Here is a 16,482-nt window from a genome sequence, read left to right on the forward strand (position 1 = left end):
ATGAAACGAGCAACCTGATAAGCGAGAAAGCACAGACTTCACACCTACAGCACGGATCAATGCATTTCAAGGAAGAATATCAGGGAATCTGGATGTGAGGCGGATCATCGTCCTCGAAACACAGAGAAATCAACAGCAGAGAAAAGAAAAAGAAGAAATTCCTTATTATGTTGTACAGTATATTAGAACATCAGAGGAGATTAAACTGTTGTGGTTTGATCTTCAGAAGAAGGTTCAGTCAGAACATCGAAAACATACACGAGTTGAAAACGTTATGTAGAGAGCAACAAGCTCCGGTACTGATGCCGCCTAAACACATGGGCTGGAAAGATCAACAGGTCTATAAACCATCTGAATGAGATTAAACCCAATAATCTAACAGGTTCCTGTAGGTTCTTACAGGTTCTTACTTCACCCTTTTAACCTGATTGTGTGTTTTTTTTTTAAACGAACTGAATTTTAAATACCTGGCACCCGAAATGCCATGTGAAAGATCTGAGGAAGATCAGGGGCAGATATGGTACAGTGCCCCGGGAGCAGGGAGGGTTAAGGGCCTTGCTCAGTTGCCCAATAGTACCAGCTTGGCAGTGCTGGGGCTTTAACCCTGACCTTCCAATCCATAACCCAGAGCATTGGTTCACTCATTCATTCAAGCTTGTCGTGACAAACTTTACAAATCTAGTTTTTTAAAATGCAGTCGTAAGACATGTCTCGTCTACCGGAGTGTCGACGGCCATCTCGCGTAGCTCCGCCCTCTTCCGCTGCGAGCGTCGACGGAATGACGCGTCCGACATTCCATGCTCGTTTTTTTTTTTCCAGCTAAAAACTTCTTCTGCTTGTTGGAGAACCCACTAATCACACTATGGCAGAAACAGATGAAGATCTTTCGATACTTTCTAACTCGTTCCGTATTTTCCGACGGATCTACAGTACGTAGGACGCCGACTCCTAATCAGAGAACCAAGGATGGAATTCTTCCATTTGTAAACAGTGTAAATCTTCAGACCGTAGACTGGTTTTAGAAACGTCTTAAATACGTTCTCTAACCGTTTCCAGTCCTTACGGGGCATTTGCTTGAAGAGTAACGTGATATTTCGTTTCTATTAAACCATATTTTCCTGATCGGCGAACCACGACCGTGTGTTTTCTTTACGACAGGTTGTGTCAAACATCCTGTCAAACAACCTGAATGAAAAAAGGAGCATTTTACTGTTAATTGTCCTGCTTTCATCCTGTCATTACCATGCAACATGTCCCTCAGTTTAACCACTCCAAATGTTTGTAGATTAAATCGATATTCTTTGCCATATAATTAACTTCATATGGGTCATAAGAGCAGTTCTGAAATCCGTGATTGCGTTTTTAATTTTATTTTTTTTATTAACGTCTACATGACAAGTGCACGATTAATCGTAAGCGTGTCTCGGTGCTCGCTGAACTGAAGTGCTCTCACACGTGAAAGTTTCCGCAGTGGAAACATACTCAGGACTAAAAACAACAGCAAGCCAGACCTGGAACAGTCCGTCATACCCTTAAGGTCTGGTGTATAAAAGCAGTCCATTCACTGCAAAATAAGAGAATCAGACAACAGGACTATCCATCCATTCATCCGTCCATCCATCCATCCGTCCATCTTCTACCGCTTATCCTGGGGCCGGGTCGCGTGGGCAGCAGTCTAAGCAGGGACACCGAGACTTCCTTCTCCCCAGACACCTCCTCCAGCTCTTCCGGGGGAATACCGAGGCGTTCCCAGGCCAGCCGAGAGACATAGTCCCTCCAGCATGTCCTAGGTCTTCCCTGGGGCCTCCTCCCGGTTGGACATGTTTAGTCAGAGCTAAAGCACTGAGAACTGTGATTATTACGGTTCAAATACGGTACTTTGACCAAGCTGAAGGTTTTAAAGGTGCATGTTACTCAGGCTAGACTTGATCTAAGGGCCTTTTTACACCCGGTCACTTCATGTGTTGTCTCCGATCCGATTGCTATCTGATTTGTTAAAACTGTTCCATTTACCTCAGGCCACATAAATGCGTCTCGGCGAATCGGATATCGATCCGATCTTTCTACTCCCGCCCAAAATGCGAATATATTTTACCTCATTTCCGGGGCAATTGAAATGGAACACGCTTTGGTGTACAGTGTACAGCATTTACTGTTTGCTGCATTTTCGTTGGTGGCAGCAGTGCATTTTAAGACCAAACGAGATGCCTGGGTGAGAGAACGGAGGCAGCGCTGGTGAGAAAACATATTTGTTTCTGGCGCGATGCACGACTCGTGAGTCACCTGCGAGTGACGTAATTCCGTTTGGGAGGAGTATAGCGCTGACGTACAGTACAGTATGTGGCTTGAACAACCACGTTTATTTACACCTGTCCAGTTTCATCTGAAACGCGTCCCAGACCACCTCCTGAAGGGGTTTGTGCGATCGGATTTATATCTGTCATGAAAACGTTTCGGAGGGCATTTAGACCTGGTCTTTTTACCGTCGGATAGCTATCGGATCACAGAAAACGCATGAAGTGACCAGGTGTAAAAAGCCCCTAAATGTGACTATTACACAACAGATCACATGACCGTGTATAGAACGTGATTTCATTGTTCTGAGGAATGATGGTTGGAGTTAAATAAATCTAAAATAAGGTGTTTAGAGACTAGAACGTGACACGAGGTATCTTCACTCTGGACTGTCACTCTGAAGCAAAGATTAAAAATGATAGAAACAAACTGAATGATTAGAATCCGAACCTTATGATCCTGGATAAAAGAGTCGACAAATAAGCGAATGTAAAATGTAAAAGTTTATTTGATATCCGAAGAGTTTTTTAATGAGCCTTGTGGTATTCTTATGGATAAATAAAGGGACGAGCAGTAATAGTGGCTATTCACACGTGTGTGTGTGTGTGTGTGTGTGTGTGTGTGTGTGTGTGTGTGTGTGTGTGTGTTTGCCAGAACATGGCTGTGATCCCAACAGACCTACTAATCCTATAATTTATTTTTTACCCCCTCTAAACTTCTAATCCTTTTTCAAACTAGCTTGTTGCCTGGTCTTTATTTTATGAAGCTGCACGACACGGCGAGACCCGAGTGTGTAACCAGAGAAAGAGGACCACCTGCATGTTCATCTGCTTCTCCTCAGATCTCTACAGACCTCTTATCTTCCGCTTAGAATTCGAGCTGCTTTTGGGTTTCTTTAGTACCGAACGCTTGGCTTTTCCTACAACACAGAAGAGTCGCTTTTATTTTACAGAGAACATTGATATGTTCCTTGAAGTGTGAAAGCTTTCTATAAAACTTTAGATGTGTAACTGAATGCATTGTCTTTTTTTTGTGCTAATTGTTATCATAAAACTAATTAAATATAAACGCACCCTGCAACCAGATATCTGTGATATCGTCCCATATCTATTTCTGTTATAAGGGTTCAAGCCCCAGCGTTGCCAAGCTGCCGTGTTGGGCCCTTCAGCAAGGCCCTTAATCCTCCCTGCTCCAGGGGAACTGTATAACACCTGCCCCTGCGCGCTGAACCCAACATTCATTCATTTTCTACCGCTTATCCAAACTTCTCGGGTCACTGGGAGCCTGTGCGTCTCATGCATCATCGGGCACCGAGGCAGGATACACCCTGGACGGAGTGCCAACCCATCACAGGGCACACACACACACTCTCATTCACTCACACACTCACACACTACGGACAATTTTCCAGAGATGCCAATCAACCTACCATGCATGTCTTTGGACCGGGGGAGGAAACCGGAGTACCCGGAGGAAACCCCCGAGGCACAGGGAGAACATGCAAACTCCACACACACAAGGTGGAGGCGGGAATCGAACCCCCAACCCTGTAGGTGTGAGGCGAACGTGCTAACCACTAAGCCACCGTGCCCCAACCCCCCCCCCCCCCCCCGAACCCAACATTTTGGATTAAATATTCGAGATAAATTCTTTCTGAAATCCATCTCACGCCTCGAGGGTCTCGAACCACGGACACGTATCTGCTTGTGATTGTGTTTGTTTTTATTTTGAATTCAGATCAGCTTGAGGTCTGATGATATCGTTCTCATCACATTATGACGCTCGTGTTTTTATATCTTTGTGTAAGTGGTAAAGATTTTACCACATTATCAGTAATAAATAAATAAAAATGAAAATAAAACAGAGGCCTAGCGATCTTTTTAGAGGTTTCGAGGTTGTCTTCTGAAAGCTTTCATCGTGTCATTGGTTTGTTTAGTGATGGAGATAAACCTTATTCATGTGGATTTGTCAAGTATTTATATCCATGAGTTTTAGTTTCTCCTTAGTTAAACTGATCCTCGAGTCTTCCTCGGACGACACGTCTGTATGGCCGACCTAAAGAAGCCCTCGTTGATTTGTCGTCCTTCTTTGAGCCAACTCCCCTGTCCAAGTCCTTATCATCACCGACTTCCTTGCCAACAGTACATTAGAGACAGAAATAGGGAACATGGACGGAAGTGTTTGGACGTTTCTGATATTACATGGCATCATTAATCTCGAGTGCCAATGTCAAAACAGGTCTTAAAGTAAACCCATGTTGCTTAGGATTATTACTCATGTTACTGCACTGGTGTTAATCTGCATCAGTGTTAATATTAATGTAGGATTGTATGAAGCTTTATTTAAATGTAGATTGTAGGTTTCGAGTGATCGTAGTTCGATAGTGTCTGTATATATGAAAGAAGATAAGATCTACTGTTAGATTAATCACAGTCACTGTATAAGCTTGCATTTATAAAAAAAATAAAATAAATTATCATCACTTTTACTTAAGAGCAATCTGGCAACCCTGGGAAGGACAATTCCTACAGTTCTCTCAACTCTCATAAACATTGTATTACAAAAATAAATTAGGTATCGTTTAGTTGTTATCTTTTTATTGTCTTTAATTAGTTAGTTATTTAGTGTGTATTAGTGTAAATGCTTAAATTTAGTTTGCAAATACAATTCGTTACATAATAAATGAAAATAATTCGAGAACAAAAGAACAATAAAAAAGAACAACAACAACAACAAAAAAACGCTACAATAAATAAACTACAACTACAAACATCTACAAAATACGATTTTTTCATATCGAAACCACGGTGAATTTATGGAATATGTCTTTATTCTTCTAATCTCACTAAATGGCGTCCATTTTTAATCCGTTTCCTCTCGAAGTATTTTGGAGCTTTTCCTCGTCTCTCTTGCGTCTTTTTTGTTCCTTAGTGACTGAAATCTCCATCTTTATGACACGACGCTTCCTATTGTTGAAATATCTATAGAAATCGTATTGAGCTGAACAGAATATCGGTCTGTTTACATTTACGTTTGTGAACTCGAGTATGTCTTGCATTCAAACAAGACATTAATCGCGATGTTCGGCTGTCTGTTCGGTCGTTTAATTTATAAGGGGAGATACATCTGACCAAATAAATCTAAGAAAGGTCTTTTCTATGTTCCGTAATGTGATACGTCTTCGGGGGAAAACTGCGGAAACGCCTGAAGCGATCGGGCCGCTGACTGCGACCGATTTGTGGTTAAACGTCCTCTTAGATGGTTTTGCTTGCCATTGACCATGGGAATGACCCTGTAACGACTGTGCCACCCAACACGTGTCGCCGGAGTCCGCCGTTCACAAACACCACCACTTCCAGCGTCAACAAACACGTGGAAGCGTTTCACGGCGAGGCAGCTGGTGCCAGGGGGGTCTGGGGCGTTTATCTTGGGGATCGAGTGAATTAACACACCGTCATGCAAAGGAGCGCGCAGATACGCTAAGCCAAACACTTACGCATGACTTAACAAAGACCCACACACACACACACACACACACACACACACACACACACACACACACACACACACACAAGTATGGTTGGATAAATTCATCTGTACCTACAGAGTTTCAGCTCAGTGTGGTCTGGATGTTTTGGCTGAAACGTCTGAAAGTGAGATTGTTTATATTAGGGTGTAATTACATGTCTTTAGAAACCTATATATATAAATATATATTTTTTTAAACCTGCTTCCTTTTCTATAGGTTTCTAAAGACATGTAATTACACTCTAATAAAAACTATATATATATATATTTATCATTTGATTCCATTTTGTCACTTTAATACAGACATGCAGATTATTGTACTTAAAAAATATCTTGACATCCAACATATAAAAAAATCTTTCAAGACGAGCAGAGTTATAAAATATTGTTCTAATATTATACGATGTTATTTTTAGTGCAGATGTTCACTAATGTAGAGATCGAATGACCAGAAAACCACCACCACCAAAAAAAAAAACCCTGCAGTTAAATCACATTCTTTCTTCCCAGAGGTATCGCTGATCGATCGACATAAAATATATACACAATATCTTCATTATGCAGAAACCACACATACGTTATAATACACCAGAGGAATGTCCGCATGCTGCGGAGATACTAGATGGCTGTGCGAATAGATCCCTGCACTTTTTCATTAAAAAAATACACACTGTGAGTTATTTATAAAAATGTACAGAAATTATTTTTTTCTCCTGCTTTGTAAAAAAAAAAAAGTAATTTAACAAAAATTTTAAATAAATAAATAAATAAACAAATAAATAAATAAATAACAAGTAAAAAATTACACATTTCACCAAAAAATTAAAATGATTAAAGAAATAAAGAAATAAAGAAATACAAATAAAAAGTAAAAAAATTACCCATTTCGCCAAAAATTATAAATAGATAGATAGATAGATAGATAGATAGATAGATAGATAGATAGATAGATAGATAGATAGTAAAAGTAAAAAAAATACATATTTCACCAAGTTGCTTTAATGTAATTGAATTTATAATAATTTATAAATTATATAATAATTTAAAGTTATTTTTATGAAATCATCACACAAACTGCTTACAGCTCAAACAGCATTTACTCTCATTGTAAAAATAAAGATTTTGACATTCAGCAGTAGCCAAAATAAACCTGAGCACACCTTAGAAGTATTTAGCTTTAAAGCAGCTGTGATTTTGTCTGTAAGGTTCCTGATAGACAGCGTTTTAAAGACCCGGAACACACACAGAGTTATAAATTAGATTTCTCTCCACCTCTGAGCTTTGATTTAGTCTCGGAAACAGAGACAGGACGCAGAGTATCGGGTTCCGTGTTATGATTTGGACAATTATTGCAAACATTTGCGTGGCTGAAGAAAGAGTTGTCCGGACGTCAAGGAGAAGTTTGTTTTAAGGAAACTGTCACAGTAGCTAAAACAGCCTGGTGGGAAATCCAATCCAGGGCTTGGTGCCTGGGTGAGGAGTCGGGGGTGAAGCAGGCAGAGGACTGAGGATAAAGGACAGTGATGATGTAGGATTCCAAGATATACTGTAGCTCAGAGCAAATATTTGTGCCATTTCCATCTGTGAGTTTTTACTTTACCCAAATATAATTGTATTGCTTCTACAAACAAAATGAATTTTGCAAAAAAAAAAAAAAAAAAAAAAGTTTGCACACCCTTAGACAAAAAAACAAAAAACAACTGGTAATAAAGTGACCTGACATACGGCTAAGTACGGTTCGTTCTCTGCGTTTAACCCATCCAAAGTTCACACACACAGCAGTGAACACACACAGCAGTGAACACACACACACACACACACACAGCAGTGAACACACACACACACACACCGTGAACACACACCCAGAGAATTGGGCAGCCATTTATACGTTCGTGCCTTGCTCAAGGGCACCTCAGTCGTGGTATTGCTGGCCCGAGAATCGAACCCACAACCTTCGAGGGTTAGAAGTCAAACTCTCTAACCGTTAGGCCACGATTTCTCCTACTCGATATACTACTAATACTACTCAATTAAATCATATCTCATTTTTGGTTTGTTTAACATTATTTCTATTTAGGTTCTATTTATTATCACGCCCTCGCGTTTGCATGACACACACAGAGCCTACGGGTTTGTTGTTTTTTGAAAGAGAAAAATACAGTAGCTGGGTTTTACAAATGATGTAAAAAAAAAAAATAATAAAAAAAAAGGTGCTCAGTGAAATAAGATGCTACGCCTGTGATAAGAAGCGAGGTTTTAAACTGGTTACCATGGTAACATGTTGTCACCGGCCTAGTCGGACTGTCTTGTTGTAGGATACATCCCCAGAATATCTTTAATACTGTTTACATCAGTTGTAACACAGATACTGTATTATTGTCTTTTAGAAAAACCTAGGGTGCACAAACTTTTGCACCTGTTCCCGTAGGCGCTGTATGAGTCATGCAAACGCTGATAACGTGCAAGAGCGTGATAATAAATAGAATGCAAAAAAGGAATACGCCACCCCGCGTCCACGGCCGTTCCTCAGGAGGTTAAGCGTTATTGAGCTGTCAGACTGCAGCCCCTTTCCTTTCCCCTGCAGTGTTTACGGCTGTGGCTCAGGAAGGGCATCTGTGGCACAAGGGTATATTTTTACCTGCGTTTTTGGCCCCCGAGAGCAGTTTGTAAGGAGACACCGGTTGGCAAGGCGACCCGTTGGAGCTCAAAGCGCAAGCCGCAGAGAGTTATGCGGACCATGCGGGCAGGGTGGCAGTTCCTGTGTCATGGTATATGTATGCTGGAACATGCATCCATCATAAAGATCCCGGGCGGAGAGACCAAAGAAGAAGGACAGGGAAAGGTCAAGCAGAGAAGAAGTGAGGATGAGTTCCAGGAAGCAAACGAATTCTTAAAAAATAAATAAATAAATAAATAAATAAATAAATAAAGCACTCAAACGAGCGCTCTACCAACCTTAGTTCAGTTAATTTCCTCTGAAATTTATTTTCTAATTAAACACTTTGTGGTGTTTAATATGGAAAATTCTCAGCGACAGTTTGGTGTAATGAAGCAGGATGACTTACCACAGAGAAGATGAACTAACTGTAATGCTATGAAGTGTTTTATTCCTCTAACACCACAACAATTTGGCATTGTCATCGTCATCCAGTTACATTGGTTATTTCTACTGACCAATCAGTTGCGAGCGTCTACAGTAACTGCGCCGTGGTTTAATTGTTAAATAACAACATCATGTTTATCGTTAGTCTTGGATTATTTGAAAAACCTGAACTTTTAGTTTTAGCAACCTACTGTTGGAGATTAATCAACCCCTAATGACCAATCAGGTTATCAGGAACTTGATAACACTTTGCCTATACACAAAGCCCAAGAAGATTTGCAGTTCCTTGGTCTGGGATTAAAACTCTTATCCATTCATTTGTCACATCAGAGAAAATAACAAGAGACTGAGTAGTTCAATGGTTAATTACTGAGTCGAATCCTTGTAATAGGAGAGAAAACCCAAATCCAGAGAGAAGCAGGTCTGGGGTTGCACAGGGATGAGCAGGAAATCCTCCTTTCCTGGCCATACAGGGGGCGGTTTAGAGCAGCAGGAGCTGATTAGCTTAGTTTAATAACACTCAACATACAAACACAGAGAGCTTGTATGCCACTAAAGCCACCGAAGCTCATTAGGAAGCCAACGGTCTCTGCGAGAACGGTTCATATTTCACACTCCTACAGAAGCGAGGCGCAGATCAGCCAATGGAAGTGATTTAGTGCCGAGGAAGGAGACAGGCTTGGCTTCGTTTATTAGCCAGGAAGGCGAAGACTAGCACTTTTGGACAAATGAATGTCATCTGTGGATTTATTGCGGTAAACGATTGCGTAGAGGTCTGGGAAAAGCCGTCACATTCCACTACCGTATACAGTTCTACAAACTTCAGGCTTTACTGAAAACCCGTTTGTGTGAAATGTTACCGTAGAAACATTGACGTATTAAATCGAACGCTTTAACATTAACGATCATGTTACAAGTTTCTGTGCCGTGATTCTGACCAATCAGATTCAAGCGTCTAACAACACTGTGGAATAATCGAGTTCAATTCGGGTTAATTCAAATTGAATAAAGATTTTAATAATGGATATTGTATCAAGCAGCTTTACGGAAATGAATAAATTCTGGATATAAATCATAAATTTATCCCTAACGAGCAAGCTAGAGGTGATGAGCAAGGAAAAACTCCCTGTGACCCCATGAGGAAGAAACCTTGACAGGGATCAGGCTTAAAGGGGAAAGGATGCTCATCTGGGTGACACCAGGGAATGTGATTAATAATAATAATAATAATAATAATAATAATAATAATAATAATAATAATAATAATAATAATAATGTTAAAAACTAGATTTATTTATTTGTTTGTTTGTTTGTTTGTTTATTTATTTATTTATTTATTTAGTTGGTTATTAGTCTTAGATTCGGTGAAGTCTCTATAAACATGAAATTTATTGACAAGAACTACCTTTAAATCTTCTGACCAATCAGATTCAAGAACTCTGGTTTCAAATAAATTGGTGTCTTGTTGGCAAATATCCACAAGCAAAGTCTATACATGAAGTATTTAATATGTAAAATGACAAAAGTTTAATTCCTTTTCTGCTAAATATGTTAAAACAACACTATAAATAACCAAGATAACGAATCACATCGGACTCCGGCTTTGCTTTCCCTTCCCTTAAATGTCGTCCTGTTTATTATTAAATAAATAGATTTGTGAGGCTTCATCGTGAACGTGCCCAGAGTTTAAGATTTAAACCAATCCACAGGAAAATAAAAGGGTTTGAGAGACAGAAGGATTTACGTGAAAGGCTTAAGGAACGATGAAACTGATTACATGTGTTGTTTTTATTGCTGCCTGTTAAACATGATGTATTGGTTTCATTTCAGGTCCTCCGGGAAAGCGTGGAAGGATGGGACGACGAGGAGATCCTGGTGAGACTGACGTTCTACTGAAGACTTATTTACTTTTTTTTTACTAGAATGATGCTGTAATTTAGAATGAATTCTTCTTTTAAAGTCCTACAGTGAAGACACACGTAACGTAATGGCTTTCTTCGATAGCTGTGTTCATGTTCCTGTGATGATGTTACACAAGCTATCTTGTCCCAAATCTGCAGAAATTCGCAAGCTGCACCAAACATCACAGCTTTTATGTTAATCTCTTTATCTCTGTGGTAATTACTAGTATTTAATTTAATACAGTGAGTCATTTGATTTGGAAATCGTCTCATTATCTCACACAGACAGTGACTCAGATTTCCCCAACACACACTTCCTCACTGCTTTCTCTTTGTTGAGATGTACATCATTGTTGTCATCGATCTTTCCGCAGCATCGTTTAGCCGTAATTGAACAAATCCTTTTACTGTAATCTACACGAGACGACAGCAAACTACGGCATCTTCATGCAAACACATATAACCTGATAGAATTAGTGCTAGCATTGTTAATAGAGTGTTAATATATTTAATAGAGAGTGTTCATATCTAATAGAGTCTTAATATCTTTAATAGTGTTAATATCTAATAGTGTTAATATATTTAATAGAGAGTGTTAATATCTAATAGAGTCTTAATATCTTTAATAGTGTTAATATCTAATAGTGTTAATATATTTAATAGAGAGTGTTCATATCTAATAGAGTCTTAATATCTTTAATAGTGTTAATACCTTTAATAGTGTTAATATCTAATGCATATTGTTAATATCTAAAAGAGTGTTTATCTGATGTTAATGTCTTTATTACAGCATTAATGTTTAATAGTGTTAATATCTAATAGAGAGCGTTAATGTTTAATAGTGTTAATATCTATAGAGTGTTAATAATCTTTAATAGACAGTGTAGCTGTTAATGAGCACACAGAACACTTCCGTTCAGCGAGCACTGAGCACTGAGACCTTCTCCTGGGACATTTAGGGGGAAAAAAACACTCAATAATGTTTCATGTTCACTACAAATAGCTGAACATCTTCACTGATCGTGATGGAGGGGTTTTATGAACCTGGACCTTCACAAACCTGTGCATTAGAGAGACAGTAGCATTGAGGAGATTGATTGTGTAGCACTAAACTCTATGGTACTTAATAGATCAGGCTATATGACTCGACAAATCCACCCTTTTTTTTTTATTTTACAACCACATAGAACCTTTTTCCGCTCATGTTCATCTCATTTCAAATTGAAAACCTTTCCTTTCCCACCGAACCAACGCAACAATAGCAGGAGAATAACGCTTGTTCTGCATCTGCTCCACAAATTGTGCCTTCAAACGCAAGCAGAACCTTTTATTTATGAAGTGATGGCAGCTTGTTACAAAACCCAATGTGGTTCTACTTAACTTTGGCCTTTTGCTGTTAGTCGGTCGGGTTTGATGGGAATACACCGAGATGGGTTTGATGGGACCTCTGGGACAGGAAACAAAAAAAAAAACAATAACAACAACAACAACTAAGTAAAATAAGAGTAGAGAAGAAAATTCCAGAAAAAGAAGCTAATAATAACTTTAGTAGTTTTACCACAAACACTGTCGCTCTGTTCTTCACTAAAATTCACTCGTTCTCGATGGAGCTCGGAGCTACAGTAGTTTACGCTTTATAATAAAATAAGGCTTTTTAGCGCGTCGTCAGCTCTTAATCTTGAAACGTTTAAACGAGACTTTGTCCTTGTGCCGTTTCTAAATCCCGAAGAGCTTTATTACAGATCCGTCTTATGAAAAGCATCTGCACACGAGGGGAAGACGAATCACGGGTTCAATCCAACGCACCTGTTTTTAAAGCCTTCTGTTCTGCAAAAGGATCAAACTTCTGATCTTTGTCATGTTTGGAGTGAAATCTGTTCTTGTCTGTTGGCCTTGAGCAGATGGATGGATTTACATGGACCATTCAAATGCCATTCAATTATTTGACAAAAGACAGAGAGTCGTTTAGTGGATAATGAAGTGAGCATGAGAAAATATGAGAATAACCTTGGAATTAGACTTTTCTTTCTTATTTGCAGGAGTATAAATGGTGCAAAAAAATTGTCTTTCCATAAAATGATGACTGTTGTGTGAGTATCTTACTCAACTACAAATGAAGCAAGGAGCCGAAAACACACCTGAGTGAAAGTCAAAAAGTATAAAAATACTAGAGGACCTGAAGAAATATGCTAATTCACAAAATTTACACTTTCTAGCTAATTAAAAAATCTGTTAAACAGAACTTACCTAGCTAGCTAGGTTTCCGGCTAATTTACCAAACATATCCAGCTAACTAACCGAACAAGCTCATTTCTGAACCTTAAATAGCTTGCTAATGGAACGAGCTAATTACGGATTTTAACTAGTTAGCGAATTTTTCATGCTAATTTACAAAACATATGTAGCTAGCTTATTGAACAAGCAAATGTATGAACCCTAACTAACTAGACAATGGAACAATTAACTAACATACAATTAAATTGTGAGCTAATTTTTCATGCTAACTTACAAAACACAACTAGCTAACTAATGGAACATGTTAATGATATTTTTATCTGGCTAGTTCATTTTACGTGCTAATTGAAATCTTCTGTCTCTGTGATTTGTTGCAGGACCTCCAGTAAGTACCTCACTCATCTAGATCCAATGTGTTGATTTTTGTAGTGTCTTGTGTAAGAGGGTAAGTGAGGAAGTGAAAGCACACACACACACACACACACACACACACACACACACACACACACACACACACACACACACACACACACACACACACACACACACACACAGAATAAGCTACCAGAGATATGTTGTGTATTTTTAGTTGGGTTTTTTATGTCAGTTTTATAATGTTCTCGCTGTGCGTTCAGACCCTCACGACCACACGAGTGCGTTGTAGTCACTTTAGTCGTGGTGGGATGGAGGTGCAGCTTCTCTAAAATAACTACAAGAAACCTCAAGAAGTGTTTTAAACTCTATGAACGCTATCGAATTAACACATAATAACTGAAATCGACTTCTTAGGTGAGTAAACGTTCAATTCTGACAAACTGACTTTCAACAGAGAGAGAGAGAGAGAGAGAGAGAGAGAGAGAGAGAGAGAGAGAGAGAGAGAGAGAGAATTCACAGTGAAGGTCACTTTATCATTTCTGTCTATCTCTGTTTTATGGTAAAGTAGCAGAAATAAACACACCTTTCTCTCCTCGTTCTTTTTGCTAGTGATCATTTATCAGTCCTCATATTTTCACACATTTCGTTTCTGCATTTTGATCATCTTTTGAATTTGTACAGGGGAAACCAGGACACGATGGCTACCCGGTAAATTTTAATTCACTTCCGCTGCCTCTTTTTTCCTTCCCTGGATTATCGTTTTCTTTGTTTCTGCCTTTTCCCCCCCCTTAAAATAAACTCTTTTTCATGACTTTCAGCCTTCCTGCAGTTTTCATCTCATACTTTACTTGAATTTTACACTTTTTATTTCACCAAGTTCTTATTCTTCCTCCCAGACATTTGGATTGTTACATTCAGCTACACCTGGTTAGGGTTAGTTACTACACTGTGTAGTTAAAGAAAAAACAACAAGGGGAAGACAAAATAGACCCACTGGTCTCTTAATAAATAAATAAAAATCAACCCGCTTGTCCCTTTATAAATAAATGAATGAACGAATAAACAAACAAGCAAACAAACAAATAAATAAATAAAGCTGAGTTGTAAAACATTCCAGTTAAAAACACATGTAATTAATGAATAAAATAGTGTAGAAATTTAGACATTTGGAGGGAAAAGTTGCTAAATTGAATTTAATTCATTTACATTTACATTTAGTTTTAATATATTAATATATATATATATATATATATATATATATATATATATATATATATATATATTTATCTATCTATCTATAATAATAATAATAATAATAATAATAATAACTTTGTTTATAATTTATCATAGATAGATAGATAGATAGATAGATAGATAGATAGATAGATAGATAGATAGATAGATAATTTGTTATTATTAATGTATTTATAATATTATGTAATCATATATGTATTAATATTCATTATAATAATAATATAAACAAAAATGTAAACAAAAATAAAACAGATAAATAAAAAACCAATTATTATCATTATAATAATAATAATAATAATAATAATAATAATAATAATAATAATAATTATTATTATTATTATTATTATTATTATTCATCTATATGTTTTCATTAATTAAATGTAAATAGATGACTCAATCAAGCTCATTTTCCTTGCTGATTTTTTTTTTATCATACCTTTAGTTTGAAAAACACACAGCGGCATCACTGCATCACTGCTCACCCACAACCTTTGCGTTGTTTATCATTAATATTCACTTAACTCATTCACATTTAGATTTGTTAATATTTACATAAACGTTGGTTTCAGATGTTGTCTGTGTTTACAATAGTGATTTAGACTAGTACGCTGTACTACTGCTGGTGTTTGATGAAGGTCTGATGCCCTCTGATGGCTGTGATCAGTACTGAACATAATGGAGCAGAGTTTATCAGAGTGAACCGGGGCGTTCCTGAGACTCTGGATTACACGACATCCTGTTGTTCGATACTGAGTAATAGAGCTCACGGCTAGTTTAAAACAAGTCTCCTGAGTGGAGCTGATTGTGGGTGTGAGAGCAGACAAAGTGTTTGTTTGTGTGTGTTTTTGCTGACCAATGCTCATTATAGCATCATCTCTCTCACCAGCTGGTCTTAGTGTGTATCTCTGTATCTGTGTATCTTAAGCATGATGAGTAGCTCTACTCTGCTCATGTGTGTAAATATGATACAAGCCTAGCGTGATACTCTTTCCATTATTATCGCTATTCTGTAGATTGTGATCAGTCTGGGCCTGAAACACTCACGCAGACGCTCACGCTCACGCTCACAATCACACTCACACACGTGGAGGGATTTGTGTTTATTGAGGGGTTTTAAGCAGCGTCGACTTTCCCAGAGTTTCTGTCTGCCTTGTTCTCATTCCTGCATGGAATTTACCTCTGAATAATTGCTCACAGGTGTGTGTGTGTGTGTGTGTGTGTGTGTGTGTGTGTGTGTGTGTGTGTGTGTGTGTGTGTGTAGTGTGTGTAGTGTGTGTTGTGTGTGTTGTGTGTGTGTGTGCGTTTTACAGAAAACAGACAAAACAAAAAAGGACTGAAGTAAATATCAGCTGGAGTGCTGAGACCATTAATATTTCCCATATATTTCAATACAGTTTTATGCTCCGATGCATAGACTTTTAGTGTAGGGGGCATTTACTTTTGCTTTTACGATTTGACTCCACTTTAAAAAAAAAGCCACTTAAGTCAATACTGCAATTCTTTATCTAATGAATCACTTTTTTATCCTATGAGGAAAATTTTTTAAATTCTATGTTTATGGGCGTGGTCTCTGCCAGGATAACCCCGCCCCTTTTCACAATAATTTGCATGAATACTTATTGAACGGTTTGAGGAAGATGAAAACTGATCTCAAGGATTTGGAAGGACTTGGATGAGGACTTGGAAGTAATAGACTGCTCTTCCATCTCATCCTCCTCCTCATCATCATCATCATCAGCAGCAGCAGCAGCAGCAGCAGTAGCATCATAATGCCTACTGAAATAAAGTATT

The 16,482-nt window shown here is 38.2% G+C and overlaps 1 protein-coding gene across 10 annotated transcripts in view; it reads left to right on the forward strand.

Moving 5' to 3' along the window:
* col23a1a (collagen type XXIII alpha 1 chain a) overlaps positions 1–16,482 on the forward strand; it is a 143,298-nt gene that overhangs the window by 86,987 nt on the left and 39,829 nt on the right. For 7 of the 10 annotated variants that reach the window (XM_047802492.1, XM_047802488.1, XM_047802494.1 and 4 more), the window contains exons 3-5: positions 10,757–10,801; positions 13,440–13,447; positions 14,119–14,145. In XM_047802492.1, coding sequence (XP_047658448.1) covers positions 10,757–10,801; positions 13,440–13,447; positions 14,119–14,145 — 80 coding nt within the window. The remainder of the gene's footprint in view (positions 1–10,756; positions 10,802–13,439; positions 13,448–14,118; positions 14,146–16,482) is intronic. The other 3 variants (XM_047802491.1, XM_047802496.1, XM_047802493.1) reach the window with 1 other exon arrangement.

This window comes from Tachysurus fulvidraco, chromosome 17, assembly GCF_022655615.1.
Source record: "Tachysurus fulvidraco isolate hzauxx_2018 chromosome 17, HZAU_PFXX_2.0, whole genome shotgun sequence".
Taxonomy (NCBI): domain Eukaryota; kingdom Metazoa; phylum Chordata; class Actinopteri; order Siluriformes; family Bagridae; genus Tachysurus; species Tachysurus fulvidraco.